Here is a 15110-nt window from a genome sequence, read left to right as displayed (position 1 = left end):
GCTGTGCTGGTTTTGAAAGCTTGCGTTGCTCCCCTCTCTCGCTCTCTCTTTCTCTCTCTCTCTCTCTCTCTCTCTCTCTCTCTGTTTTTATCACAAAGAGATTTTTCCGATAGTGAGAAGGTAGTCTACTGCAGAGTCGACAGAAAGCCATCTCTGTGTGTTTGAAGAGTTGCTAAAACGCTGCCTGGAGGTTTATAACAACTTGGCTTTATGGATTACTGCCGTTTATGGTGATGGAGGTTCAAAGCCGCTGTGTGTGTGTGTGTATGTGTGTGTTTTTGCGTGCGTACATGTGCGTGCACGTGAATTTCCACATGCGCGTGTGTGTATGTGCGTGTATTGTGTGTGTGTGTGTGTGTGTATCTACGTATGATTCCCCCTGCCTTTGGTAATGAAATAAAAGGCTCTTCCTCTGCGTCGGCGGAGAATCACTGTTATCTTATCTTCAATCAAAACATTGTTATCACGCTGCTGTTCTTTGTGCCTCAGATAGAGAAGAAGAATGGACCCTCAATCACCCTGTTGCTTTCCAGAGGCTACAACACATCAGACACTGTCTTTCCAGAGGCTACAACACATCAGACACTGTCTTTCCAGAGGCTACAACACATCAGACACTGTCTTTCCAGAGGCTACAACACACCAGACACTGTCTTTCCAGAGGCTACAACACACCAGACACTGTCTTTCCAGAGGCTACAACCTACCAGACACTGTCTTTCCAGAGGCTACAACACACCAGACACTGTCTTTCCAGAGGCTACAACACATCAGACACCGTTTTGATTTGTTTATATGTTTACAAGCAATGTTCCCTCTAATTGTTCTCGACACTGAGTACATTTCAGGTCTGTTGAGTGCAAACTTGAAAGTTGTGAAAATTAATCGCAACTTCCAGCGCCCATTTACTGTGAACACTGAGGCTGTACCCGCTTTAAGTTAGTTTTAACAGTGGCCAAGTAGGCTACTGTGGCTATTTGATCATAATGTAGGCCTGCCAGAGTGGCCTACCATCAAAAACAATGGAGAAAATCCATCCCATAACATTTTAACATGGAAATAGCTGTTCTATCGTTCAGCCTACAGTAGCAGCCAATGTGTGGTGTTCAATATAGGCCTACATTCCATTAGACTTTTGAAAAAAAACATGCAGGGCTTGACATTAACCTGTTTATCCGCTTGTCCTTCAGACAAGGAGGTGACTGAAAATGTTGTTGTGTGGTTTGATGTAAGAAACCACTTTACAAAATATAATGCATTATTATTCCCATACCATTATTACAGAGAATCAGACAAATTATGCTACCCTCTGCCTATTGGCTACTTAGCTTATTCAAGCCAGTCTCAAAATACAACACTTCCCCTTTAAGACATAAAAAACGCTCTTTACCTGACTTACTTTTCAAAGATGTCTAGAAATTAACACGTTTTGTGCTGTTGTAGGAAGCAATCCCTCCCCTATTGCTGACTACAAATGATCTATAACTGGGCTAATAACTCACTAACTAGCAAAGGATATGAACAAAATGTTCACACGTGGCTACACGCAGCTCTTGCTTTGATCTCAAAACAAGCACATCTACTCACGACCACAGCTGTAAACAGTCCAGATCAAAGTAAACAGCACAGATCCATAAATGGCAATGGACTATTTGCATATAGGCCTACTGCAGCTCTGATTGGTTATGCCAAAACGGTCTGTATAGAGTACGGGCTGAGTCATGCATGTATGCAATAGAATCCTACTCCGATGCGTTCTGCCTACAACAAAATCTCTTGCATAGTTCGTTTTGTTTCGGGATGTTGCATTGAAAGTGGCGAATATTGCGTTGATTCGATCACAATTGCCACAGTAAAGGGAAACGTTGATAGCGTTAACTAACAGGGAAAACTCTAGAAAGCTGAGTGAAGTTCAGTCTCATGCTTCTCTCTGTGGGCTGATACTGTTTTTATTCTGCACAGCAGTCTAGGGGCTCTCGCGCAGGAATATAAAAAATGAAATGAAAGAGTGCCAGATTATTCATTTACCAAACTGTTCTATAAACCAGACGCACATTTACTTTCATTATGAGTCACTCTTAGTGTGGAGTTGCCTGATCAGAAATGATACTAACAAGTTGGCAAAAAATTCATACGACAAATTGTTGTTGTTTTTGTTCAAGGAAAGAGTTCTGCTTTTGAAGGGCAGCGAAAATCAATTTCAATTTAATCTGCGACTTTATCTCTTTTCAGCATATAAACATAACAGAGGAAGACACCAGTAAAAGAGCCAACTCATATGATAACTCCCTTCTCTCTACTTGTCCCTATCGCCCCCTACAGACCAGGTGAGGAACAGCTACCAGCTGTGTAACAACGGCACCCTGCGGGTGATGTATGCCAACGGGATGGGCATCAGCTTCCACACTGAGCCCCACATCCTGGCCGGGTCGGTCAGTCCTACTATCGGCCGTAGGAACATCACACTACCCACAGACAACGGACTCAACTCCATCGAGTGGCGGCTCCGCAAGGAACAGACCAAGGGGAAGGTCACTGTGTTTGGCAGGAAGCTGAGGGTGAGCTGAGATTACCTCGCTTCCTTTCTGTGTGTCATTTAGTCATTAGCGAGGACATCACAAACTCTACAGTATGTGTAGAGATGACATCACTTTCTCTGTGTGTAGAGATGACATCACTGACTATGTGTAAAGACGACATCACTTACTCTGTGTGTAGAGATGACATCACCGAGTATATGTGTAAAGCTGACATCACTGACTCTGCCTCCAGAGATGACATCACTGACTCTGCCTCCAGAGATGACATCACTCTCTATCTTCCTCCAGGCACACGGCCGTAACCTCCTCTCCATCGACTTCGACCGCAACACTCGGACGGAGAAGATCTACGACGACCACCGCAAGTTCACGCTCCGCATCATGTACGACGCGCAGGGCCGGCCCGCCATGTGGTTGCCTAGCAGCAGCCTGGCAGTGGTGAACGTGTCGTACTCGACCACGGGTCAGCTGGTGGGGCTGCAGAGGGGCAGTATGAGCGAGAGGACAGAGTTTGACCCTCAGGGACGTATTCTGTCACGGTCGTTCATAGACGGCAAGGTGTGGAGCTACAGCTACCTGGATAAGGTGAGGACATAGCACTGTCTGGTACTGGTAACTGTTACTGGTAACTGGTACTGCTACTGGTACTGCTACTGGTACTGGTAACTGTTGTTATCATCTGTTTGGAGCTACAGATACCTGGATAAGGTGAGGGCATCGTAGCACCTGTAGCAGGGATAGCAATGACAGGCTGGTTGAGAGATGTGAAAAGTGCATAAAATGATGCTAGTGGTGGTGATGATGATGACTTACGTTCCCTCTCCCCTTCTCTCCAGTCCATGGTCCTTCTCCTGCAGAGCCAGAGACAGTACATATTTGAGTTTGACGCTTCGGGACGCGTCACGGCCGTCACCATGCCTAGTGTAGCCCGTCACACCATGTCCACCCACATCTCTATCGGTTACATCCGCAACACCTACAACCCTCCTGAGAGCAACGCCTCCATCATCCACGACTTCAGCGAAGACGGCCGCCCCCAGGCCACCCACTACCTCGGCACTGGCCGACGTGTCCTCTACAAGTACGGCAAGCTGGCCAAGCTAGCTGAGATCCTCTACGACAGCACCGTGGTGACGTTCGGTTACGACGAGACAGCTGGGGTGCTGAAGATGGTGAACTTACAGAGTGGCGGGTTCTCCTGTACGATACGTTACCGTAAGATGGGTCCATTGATCGACAAGCAGATCTACCGGTTCAGTGAGGAAGGGATGGTGAACGCTAGGTTTGACTACACATACCACGACAACAGCTTCCGTATCGCTAGTATGAAGCCAGTCATCAGTGAGACTCCACTGCCTGTGGACCTCTACCGCTATGACGAGATCTCTGGAAAGGTGGGTAGATAACTACACTACTAACCCTAGCCTTAGCTCCAGCCACAACCTTAACCCTAGCTTTAACCCTAACCCTAGCCTCAACCCTAACCCTAAACCTAGCTTCATGTCCACATCCTGGTTCAACCCTAACCCTCAACCCTAACCCTAGTCTCAATCCTAACTCCAGCCACAACCCTAACTCCAGCCACAACCCAACCCCTTGCAGGATGTCAGTTACAGTTGATAGATTGAGCATAAATCATCTAAACTGGACTATCCAGTTAAAGTGGGACCTAGACCCTCTGTACAATATTTGACTTAACTCTTAACTCTTGACTGTTGTCTTGGCTACAGGTGGAGCACTTTGGGAAGTTTGGTGTGATCTACTATGACATCAACCAGATTATAACCACGGCTGTGATGACCCTCAGCAAGCACTTCGACACCCACGGGCGCATCAAGGAGGTGCAGTATGAGATCTTCAGGTCCCTGATGTACTGGATGACGGTGCAGTACGACAGTATGGGACGCGTGGTGAAGAGAGAGCTGAAGATTGGACCGTACGCCAACACAACACAGTACCGTTATGAGTATGACGGGGACGGACAGCTCAGCGGGGTGAAGGTAGGAGATCTGACGTTACCAGTGTGATACTTCAGGTTTGGTATTAAAGAGTTGACTTCAGGTTTGGTATTAAAGAGTTGACTTCAGGTTTGACTTCAGGTTTGGTATTAAAGAGTTGACTTCAGGTTTAGTATTAAAGAGTTGACTTCAGGTTTGGTATTAAAGAGTTGACTTCAGATTTGGTATTAAAGAGTTGACTTCAGGTTTGGTATTAAAGAGTTGACTTCAGGTTTGGTATTAAAGAGTTGACTTCAGGTTTGACTTCAGGTTTGGTATTAAAGAGTTGACTTCAGGTTTAGTATTAAAGAGTTGACTTCAGGTTTGGTATTAAAGAGTTGACTTCAGGTTTGACTTCAGGTTTGGTATTAAAGAGTTGACTTCAGGTTTAGTATTAAAGAGTTGACTTCAGGTTTGGTATTAAAGAGTTGACTTCAGATTTGGTATTAAAGAGTTGACTTCAGGTTTGGTATTAAAGAGTTGACTTCAGGTTTGACTTCAGGTTTGGTATTAAAGAGTTGACTTCAGGTTTAGTATTAAAGAGTTGACTTCAGGTTTGGTATTAAAGAGTTGACTTCAGGTTTGACTTCAGGTTTGGTATTAAAGAGTTGACTTCAGGTTTAGTATTAAAGAGTTGACTTCAGGTTTGGTATTAAAGAGTTGACTTCAGATTTGGTATTAAAGAGTTGACTTCAGGTTTGGTATTAAAGAGTTGACTTCAGGTTTGGTATTAAAGAGTTGACTTCAGGTTTAGTATTAAAGAGTTGACTTCAGGTTTGGTATTAAAGAGTTGACTTCAGGTTTGGTATTAAAGAGTTGACTTCAGGTGCGTTTTTAAAGAGTTGACTTCAGGTTTGGTATTAAAGAGTTGACTTCAGGTTTAGTATTAAAGAGTTGACTTCAGGTTTGGTATTATAGAGACCGGCTCAATCGGTGGCTCCAGTGACGCTATCTCTTTCATTGTTACCCAACGCTTAGGGTTACCTGAACTGTACTCATATCCTTCCATATCCTTTTCTGTACATAATGCCCTGAATCTTTTCTACAACGCCCGGAGAACTGCCCCCTTTATTCTATGTACCCAACGCACTAGAAGACCAGTTCTTAAAGCCTTTAGTCGTATCCTTATTCTAGTCCTCCTCTGTTCCTCTGGTGATGTAGAGGCTAACCCAGGCCCTGCAGCCCCCAGTATCACTCCTACTCCCCAGGAGCTATCATTTGTTGACTTCTGTAACCGTAAAAGTCTTGGTTTTCTGCACGTAAATATCAGAAGCCTCCTTCCTAAGTTTGAGTTATTCACTGCGTTAGCACACTCCGCCAACCCTGATGTTCTAGCAGTGTCTGAATCCTGGCTTAGGAAGGCCACCAAAAATTCTGAAATTTCCATCCCCAACTATAACATTTTCCGTCTAGATAGAACTGCCAAAGGGGGTGGAGTTGCAATCTACTGTAGAGATAGCCTGCAGAGCTCTATCATACTATCCAGGTCTGTGCCCAAACAGTTTGAGCTTCTACTTCTAAAAATCCACCTTTCCAGAAATTAATCTCTCACTGTTGCCGCTTGCTACAGACCCCCCTCAGCCCCCAGCTGTGCCCTGGACACCATATGTGAATTGATTGCCCCCCATCTATCCTCAGAGTTCGTTCTGCTTGGTGACCTAAATTGGGATATGCTTAACACCCCGGCCATCCTACAATCTAAACTAGATGCCCTCAATTTCACACAAATTATCAACGAACCTACCAGGTACAACCCTAAATCCGTAAACATGGGTACCCTCATAGATATCATCCTGACTAACTTACCCTCTAAATACACCTCCGCTGTCTTCAACCAGGATCTCAGCGATCACTGCCTTATTGCCTGCGTCCGTAACGGGTCCGCGGTCAAACGACCACCCCTCATCACTGTCAAACGCTCCCAAAAACACTTCAGCGAGCAGGCCTTCCTAATTGACCTGGCCCAGGTATCCTGGATGGATATAGATCTCATTCCGTCAGTAGAGGATGCCTGGTTGTTCTTTAAAAGTAATTTCCTCTCAATCTTAAATAAACATGCCCCATTCAAAAAATACAGAACTAAGAACAGATATAGCCCCTGGTTCTCCTCAGACTTGACTGCCCTTGACCAGCACAAAAACATCCTGTGGCGTACTGCATTAGCATCAAATAGCCCCCGCGATATGCAACTTTTCAGGGAAGTTAGGAACCAATATACACAAGCAGTTAGGAAAGCAAAGGCTAACTTTTTCAAACAGAAATTTGCATCCTGTAGCACTAACTCCAAAAACTTTTGGGACACTGTAAAGTCCATGGAAAATAAGAGCACTTCCTCCCAGCTGCCCACTGCACTGAGGCTAGGAAACACTATCACCACCGATAAATCTACAATAATCGAGAATTTCAACAAGCATTTTGCTACGGCTGGCCATGCTTTCCACCTGGCTACCACTACCCTGGCCACCAGCTCTGCACCCTCCGCTGCAACTTGCCCATGCCCCCCCCGCTTCTCCTTCACACAAATCCAGACAGCTGATGTTCTGAAAGAGCTGCAAAATCTGGACCCCTACAAATCATCTGGGCTAGACAATCTGGACCCTTTCTTTCTAAAACTAGCCGCCGAAATTGTCGCAACCCCTATTACTAGCCTGTTCAACCTCTCTTTCGTAACGTCTGAGATCCCCAGAGATTGGAAAGCTGCCGCGGTCATCCCCCTCTTCAAAGGGGGTGACACTCTAGATCCAAACTGTTACAGACCCATATCAATCCTGCCCTTCAAAAGTTTTTGAAAGCCAAGTCAACAAACAGATCACCGACCATTTCGAATCCCACCGTACCTTCTCCGCTATGCAATCCGGTTTCCGAGCTGGTCATGGGTGCACTTCAGCCACGCTCAAGGTCCTAAACGATATTATAACCGCGATCGATAATAGACAGTACTGTGCAGCCGTTTTCATTGACCTGGCCAAGGCTTTCGACTCTGTCAACCACCGCATTCTTATTGGCAGACTAAATAGCCTTGGTTTCTCAAATGACTGCCTCGCCTGGTTCACCAACTACTTCTCAGATAGAGTTCAATGTGTCAAATCGGAGGGCCTGTTGTCTGGACCTATGGCAGTCTCTATGGGGGTGCCACAGGGTTCAATTCTTGGGCCGACTCTTTTCTCTGTGTATATCAATGACGTCGCTCTTGCTGCTGGTGACTCTCAGATCCACCTCTACGCAGACGACACCATTTTGTATACATCTGGCCCTTCATTGGACACTGTGTTAACAAACCTCCAAACGAGCTTCAATGCCATACAACACTCCTTCAGTAGCCTCCAACTGCTCTTAAACACTAGTAAAACTAAATGCATGCTCTTCAACCGAACGCTGCTTGCACCCACCCACCCGACTAGAATCACTACTCTCGACGGGTCTGACCTAGAGTATGTGGACAACTACAAATATCTAGGTGTCTGGTTAGACTGTAAACTCTCCTTCCAGACTCACATTAAGAATCTCCAATCCAAAGTTAAATCTAGAATCGGTTTCCTATTTCGCAACAAAGCCTCCTTCACTCATGCTGCCAAACATGCCCTCGTAAAACTGACTATCCTACCGATCCTTGACTTCGGCGATGTCATTTACAAAATAGCCTCCAACACTCTACTCAGCAAATTGGATGTAGTCTATCACAGTGCCATCCGTTTTGTCTCCAAAGCCCCATATAATACCCACCACTGTGACCTGTACGCCCTTGTTGGCTGGTCCTCACTACATATTCGTCGCCAAACCCACTGGCTCCAGGCCATCTATAAATCACTGCTAGGCAAATCCCCACCTTATCTTAGCTCATTGGTCACCATAGCAACACCCACCCGTAGTCTGCGCTCCAGCAGGTATATCTCACTGGTCATCCCCAAAGCCAACACCTCCTTTGGCCGCAATTCCTTCCAGTTCTCTGCTGCCAATGACTGGAACAAATTGCAAAAATCTATGAAACTGGAGACACTTATCTCCCTCACTAACTTTAAGCATCAGTTGTCAGAGCACCTTACCGATCACTGCACCTGTACACAGCCCATCTGAAATTAGCCCGCCCAACTACCTCATCCCTATATTGTTATTTATTTTGCTCATTTGTACCCCAGTATCTCTATTTGCACATCATCTCTTGCACATCTATCATTCCAGTGTTAATACTAATTGTAATTATTTAGCACTATGGCCTATTTATTGCCTTACCTCCATAACTTGCTACATTTGCACACACTGTATATATATGTATTTCTGTTGTATTTTTGACTTTGTTTTGTTTTACCCCATATGTAACTCTGTGTTGTTGTTTTTATCGCACTGCTTTGCTTTATCTTGGCCAGGTCGCAGTTGTAAATGAGAACTTGTTCTCAACTGGTTTACCTGGTTAAATAAAGGTGAAATAAAATAAATAAATAAATATAGAGTTGACTTCAGGTTTAGTATTATAGAGTTGACTTCAGGTTTGGTATTAAAGAGTTGACTTCAGGTTTGGTATTAAAGAGTTGACTTCAGGTTTGGTATTAAATAATTGACTTCAGGTTTGGTATAAAAGAGTTGACTTCAGGTGTGTTTTTAAAGAGTTGACTTCAGGTTTGGTATTATAGAGTTGACTTCAGGTTTAGTATTAAAGAGTTGACTTCAGGTTTGGTATTATAGAGTTGACTTCAGGTGTGTTTTTAAAGAGTTGACTTCAGGTTTGGTATTAAAGAGTTGACTTCAGGTTTAGTATTATAGAGTTGACTTCAGGTTTGGTATTATAGAGTTGACTTCAGGTTTAGTATTAAAGAGTTGACTTCAAGTGTGGTATTATAGAGTTGACTTCAGGTTTAGTATTAAAGAGTTGACTTCAGGTGTGTTTTTAAAGAGTTGACTTCAGGTGTGGTATTATAGAGTTGACTTCAGGTTTAGTATTAAAGAGTTGACTTCAGGTTTGGTATTAAAGAGTTGACTTCAGGTTTGGTATTAAAGAGTTGACTTCAGGTTTGGTATTAAAGAGTTTACTTCAGGTGTGGTATTAAAGAGTTGACTTCAGGTTTGGTATTATAGAGTTGACTTCAGGTTTGGTGTTATAGAGTTGACTTCAGGTTTGGTATTAAAGAGTTGACTTCAGGTTTAGTATTAAAGAATTGACTTCAGGTTTGGTATTATAGAGTTGACTTCAGGTTTAGTATTAAAGAGTTGACTTCAGGTTTAGTATTAAAGAGTTGACTTCAGGTTTAGTAATAAAGAGTTGACTTCAGGTTTGGTATTAAAGAGTTGACTTCAGGTTTGGTATTATAGAGTTGACTTCAGGTTTAGTATTAAAGAGTTGACTTCAGGTTTGGTATTATAGAGTTGACTTCAGGTTTGGTATTATAGAGTTGACTTCAGGTTTGGTATTATAGAGTTGACTTCAGGTGTGTCAAAGCTATTTTCATTCTCTACTCCTCCAGGTGAACGACTGGTCCACCTGGCGCTATAGCTACGACCTGAACGGCAACCTGCACCTCCTCAACCCCGGGAACAGCGCCCGCCTCACGCCACTCCGCTACGACCTCCGAGACCGCATCACGCGCCTGGGCGACGTGCAGTACCGTCTGGATGAGGACGGCTTCCTGAGCCAGCGAGGCTCAGATGTCTTCGACTACAACTCCAAGGGCCAGCTCCTTAGAGCATATAACAAGCTACCAGGAGGCTGGAGCGTCCAGTACCGCTATGACGGACTGGGCAGGAGAGTGTCCACTAGGACCAGTCTGGGACAACATCTCCAGTTCTTCTACGCTGATCTGAACCACCCGGCTAGAGTCACACATATATTCAATCACTCCAGCTCAGATATCGCTTCACTGTACTATGACTTGCAGGTAGGCTACCAGATTATTAGGGAAAAGTGTGTTCATCAACAGGCTACATGTGATAAATACTGTTCATCGTGATTACAGTGGGGGAAAAAAGTATTTAGTCAGCCACCAATTGTGCAAGTTCTCCCACTTAAAAAGATGAGAGAGGCCTGTAATTTTCATCATAGGTACACGTCAACTATGACAGACAAAATGAGGGAAAAAAATCCAGAAAATCACATTGTAGGATTTTTTATGAATTTATTTGCAAATTATGGTGGAAAATAAGTATTTGGTCAATAACAAAAGTTTCTCAATACTTTGTTATATACCCTTTGTTGGCAATGACACAGGTCAAACGTTTTCTGTAAGTCTTCACAAGGTTTTCACACACTGTTGCTGGTATTTTGGCCCATTCCTCCATGCAGATCTCCTCTAGAGCAGTGATGTTTTGGGGCTGTCGCTGGGCAACACAGACTTTCAACTCCCTCCAAAGATTTTCTATGGGGTTGAGATCTGGAGACTGGCTAGGCCACTCCAGGACCTTGAAATGCTTCTTACGAAGCCACTCCTTCGTTGCCCGGGCGGTGTGTTTGGGATCATTGTCATGCTGAAAGACCCAGCCACGTTTCATCTTCAATGCCCTTGCTGATGGAAGGAGGTTTTCACTCAAAATCTCACGATACATGGCCCCATTCATTCTTTCCTTTACACGGATCAGTCGTCCTGGTCCCTTTGCAGAAAAACAGCCCCAAAGCATGATGTTTCCACCCCCATGCTTCACAGTAGGTATGGTGTTCTTTGGATGCAACTCAGCATTCTTTGTCCTCCAAACACGACGAGTTGAGTTTTTACAAAAAAGTTCTATTTTGGTTTCATCTGACCATATGACATTCTCCCAATCCTCTTCTGGATCATCCAAATGCACTCTAGCAAACTTCAGACGGGCCTGGACATGTACTGGCTTAAGCAGGGGGACACGTCTGTCACTGCAGGATTTGAGTCCATGGCGGCGTAGTGTGTTACTGATGGTAGGCTTTGTTACTTTGGTCCCAGCTCTCTGCAGGTCATTCACTAGGTCCCCCCGTGTGGTTCTGGGATTTTTGCTCACCGTTCTTGTGATCATTTTGACCCAACGGGGTGAGATCTTGCGTGGAGCCCCAGATCGAGGGAGATTATCAGTGGTCTTGTATGTCTTCCATTTCCTAATAATTGCTCCCACAGTTGATTTCTTCAAACCAAGCTGCTTACCTATTGCAGATTCAGTCTTCCCAGCCTGGTGCAGGTCTACAATTTTGTTTCTGGTGTCCTTTGACAGCTCTTTGGTCTTGGCCATAGTGGAGTTTGGAGTGTGACTGTTTGAGGTTGTGGACAGGTGTCTTTTATACTGATAACAAGTTCAAACAGGTGCCATTAATACAGGTAATGAGTGAAGGACAGAGGAGCCTCTTAAAGAAGAAGTTACAGGTCCGTGAGAGCCAGAAATCTTGCTTGTTTGTAGGTGACCAAATACTTATTTTCCACCATAATTTGCAAATAAATTCATTAAAAATCCTACAATGTGATTTTCTGGATTTTTTTCCCTCAATTTGTCTGTCATAGTTGACGTGTACCTATGATGGAAATTACAGGCCTCTCTCATCTTTTTAAGTGGGAGAACTTGCACAATTGGTGGCTGACTAAATACTTTTTTTCCCCACTGTATCTTATGACTTTGTTATCGTTGTCATATAACCAAATTGTTGTGATGCTATCATTACAGAGTATATCGCATAGCTATTATCACACATTAATGGTGATGTCACCATCTCTGACTTATTGTAAATACTATCATTACTTAACTTATTGTGATATAGCCTAACTGAGTCAGGGATACTATCATTACTTAAATCTCATAACTATTATCACCCAGTTATGGTGACGTGACTGTCTGTGAGTTATGGTGATGTGACCGTGTGAGTTATGGTGACTGTCTGTGAGTTATGGTGATGTGACTGTCTGTGAGTTATGGTGACGTGACTGTCTGTGAGTTATGGTGATGTGACCGTGTGAGTTATGGTGACGTGACTGTCTGTGAGTTATGGTGACGTGACTGTCTGTGAGTTATGGTGATGTGACCGTGTGAGTTATGGTGACTGTCTGTGAGTTATGGTGATGGAACTGTCTGTGAGTTATGGTGATGGGACTGTCTGTGGGTTATGATGATGGGACTGTCTATGGGTTATTTTAATGTAAAGCCTGTACTGCTTCCCTCAGGGCCATCTGTTTGCTATGGAGGTGAGTAGTGGAGAGGAGTATTACATCGCCTCAGACAACACAGGAACACCACTGGCTGTCTTCAGCAGCAACGCACAGATGATCAAACAGGTACTCATGATGACAGTAATAATAATAATACTACTATTAATGATCATAATTTTTTGTTGCATGATTGTTAAATATCTCAAGGACCATTATCCGCATGTTAAGATAAGCCAAGAGAAGATAAGTTAGTACCTGATGTCCAGAGAGGTCAATTTGATTATTCAAATTATTATTCAAAAACTGACCAAGTAAACCAACTTTGCCTTTCCTAATTGCCCCCGAGGGGATAAAGTTGTGCTGAATTGAAGTGAAACAAGCGTCTGTGTTTGTTGTGATGTCCAGGTCCAGTACACAGCATACGGGGAGGTGTACCTGGACTCCAACCCAGAGTTCCAGCTGGTGGTTGGGTTCCATGGTGGTCTCTATGACACCCTGACCAAGCTGGTCCACTTCACCCAGAGGGACTATGACGTCCTGGCAGGCCGCTGGACCTCGCCAGACTATGCCTCCTGGCCCAAGATCGGCAAGGACCCTGCACCCTTCAACCTGTACATGTTCAAGAACAATAACCCCCTCAGCGACGTGTTGGACATCAAGAACTACGTCACAGGTAGAGCGTCTTTGGATCTTTGAAAAGTGCTTTATAAAACCCATGCATTATTGTTATTGAAGGTAAAGGAGAGAGAGCTGAGTGGGGGGCGTTGTGTTATCATTGTCAATGTGTACTTCTCTTTATTTATTTTTCATTTAGATTCTGAGAACATCCAAAAAGATCCATGCAATATTTTACTACACTGTTCCCTAATACTACGCACATTATTATACCATTTTCACAATTCTCAACATTTCTATGACTTGCTAGTGGTATGGTAACTGTTCTGCTGTCTTTGCTCCCCAGACGTGAAGAGTTGGCTGGTGATGTTTGGTTTCCAGCTCAGTAACATCATTCCAGGGTTCCCCCGTCACACCCTCTACTTCGTAGAGCCTCCCTACGAGCTTCAGGCCAGCCAGGACTGTGAAAACGGACAGGTGAGAAGGCCTGGGACAGCCTACAGCTTCATTGCACTATATTGATTCTATGTAAACCAGAATTTGAAACATACGGCCTGCGAGCCAAATGCGGCCTGCTATTACAGACAAATGGTCCTCTCTCTTTCTCTCAGAGTCGGATGCCAATTAGATGAGACATTGAATACAGAATCACTAATATGAACCTTCAATGATTACAGTGAAATCTGGACATTAATAGATGAGAATAACTGTAAATCAGACCGTATAACTGTATCCTCGTCTGCATTCTTCTGCTTGACCAGTGATCTTTAACCCCTTTCCTACCCCTCTTTCTCCTGTAGCTGATAACGGGGGTGCAGCAGGCAGCGGAGCGCCACAACCAGGCCTTCATGGCCCTGGAGGGACGGCTCCTTAACAAGGACCCCCGCGACCGCAGTGACAAGCCAGGACACTGGTTCGGCACATCAACGCCCATCATCGGCCGGGGAGTGATGCTAGCGCTAAAGGAAGGACGTGTGGTGGCGGCGGTTAGCTCTATGGCAACCGACGACAGTCGAAAAGTGTCCCTGGTCCTCAACAGCGCCATCTACCTGGACGGAACGCACTACACGCAGGATGGACGTGACTGTCACTTCTTCGTTAAAGTCGGTTCGGCCGATAGTGATCTACTGGCGCTGGGGCTCACCAACGGACGCAAGGCGCTGGAGAGCGGGATCAATGTGACTGTGAGCGGGAGGTCGCGGCGCGGCGCCACAGTGGAGTTTGCGGTGCCGTCGTTAGCCCTCAGCGTGCGGTATGGGCTAGCGCTGGACGTGGTGGACGAGGAGAGGGTGAGGCTGCTGGAACTAGCCCGGCAGAGGGCCCTGGCTGGGGCCTGGCTGAGGGAGCAGCAGAGGGCCAAGGATGGGAAGGAGGGGAGTCGGCTATGGACGGAGGGGGAGAAGCAGCAGCTGCTGACCGCAGGGAGGGTACAGGGGTACGACGGGTATCATGTTCTACCTGTGGAACAGTACCCAGAACTGGCTGACAGCAGCACCAACATTCAGTTCCTGAGACAGAACGAGATGGGCAAGAGGTAACAGCCCACCTGGACTGGGAATGGAGGACTGGCTGACTCTTTCTCTCTCACTGACTCTCCTCCTCCTCTTCCTCCCTTTCAACCCCCACGTCCTAGTTACTAGTTCCTTCCTCTCTTCGCTCCCCCCTCCCCCGCCTTCTCCCCCTTTCCTCTCCAACCCCGCAGAAAATAAACCAACAAAAGGGGTTACTCACTGAACGCTGCAGGGACTTTTGAAAAGAAGAATATACTAGAAAACCTTTTTTTTTTTTACTTTTACTGCCAAGGGCAAACAATCTAACATTTAGACAGAAGTTTATTTTATTTTAATTTTTTGTTGAAAACAGACTGTGGAGAA

General features: G+C 45.0%; 1 protein-coding gene across 1 annotated transcript in view; it reads left to right on the top strand.

The window, feature by feature from the left end:
- The window catches only part of LOC311104999 (teneurin-2-like), a gene marked incomplete at both ends in the record, with an annotated part of 60777 nt that extends 46003 nt beyond the window's left edge, over positions 1-14774 (top strand). Inside the window, 9 exons of the mRNA XM_084146983.1 lie at positions 2323-2558; positions 2829-3125; positions 3377-3934; positions 4271-4540; positions 9994-10404; positions 12637-12747; positions 13027-13294; positions 13583-13713; positions 14037-14774. Coding sequence (XP_084003109.1) covers positions 2323-2558; positions 2829-3125; positions 3377-3934; positions 4271-4540; positions 9994-10404; positions 12637-12747; positions 13027-13294; positions 13583-13713; positions 14037-14774 — 3020 coding nt within the window. The remainder of the gene's footprint in view (positions 1-2322; positions 2559-2828; positions 3126-3376; positions 3935-4270; positions 4541-9993; positions 10405-12636; positions 12748-13026; positions 13295-13582; positions 13714-14036) is intronic.
- Positions 14775-15110: the final 336 nt, after the last annotated feature.

The sequence above is a fragment of the Coregonus lavaretus genome, assembly GCF_964263955.1.
Source record: "Coregonus lavaretus genome assembly, chromosome: 29".
Lineage (NCBI taxonomy): Eukaryota > Metazoa > Chordata > Actinopteri > Salmoniformes > Salmonidae > Coregonus > Coregonus lavaretus.
The sequence above is the reverse complement of the archived record's forward strand: the minus strand, read 5'-3'. Positions and strand labels throughout refer to the sequence as shown.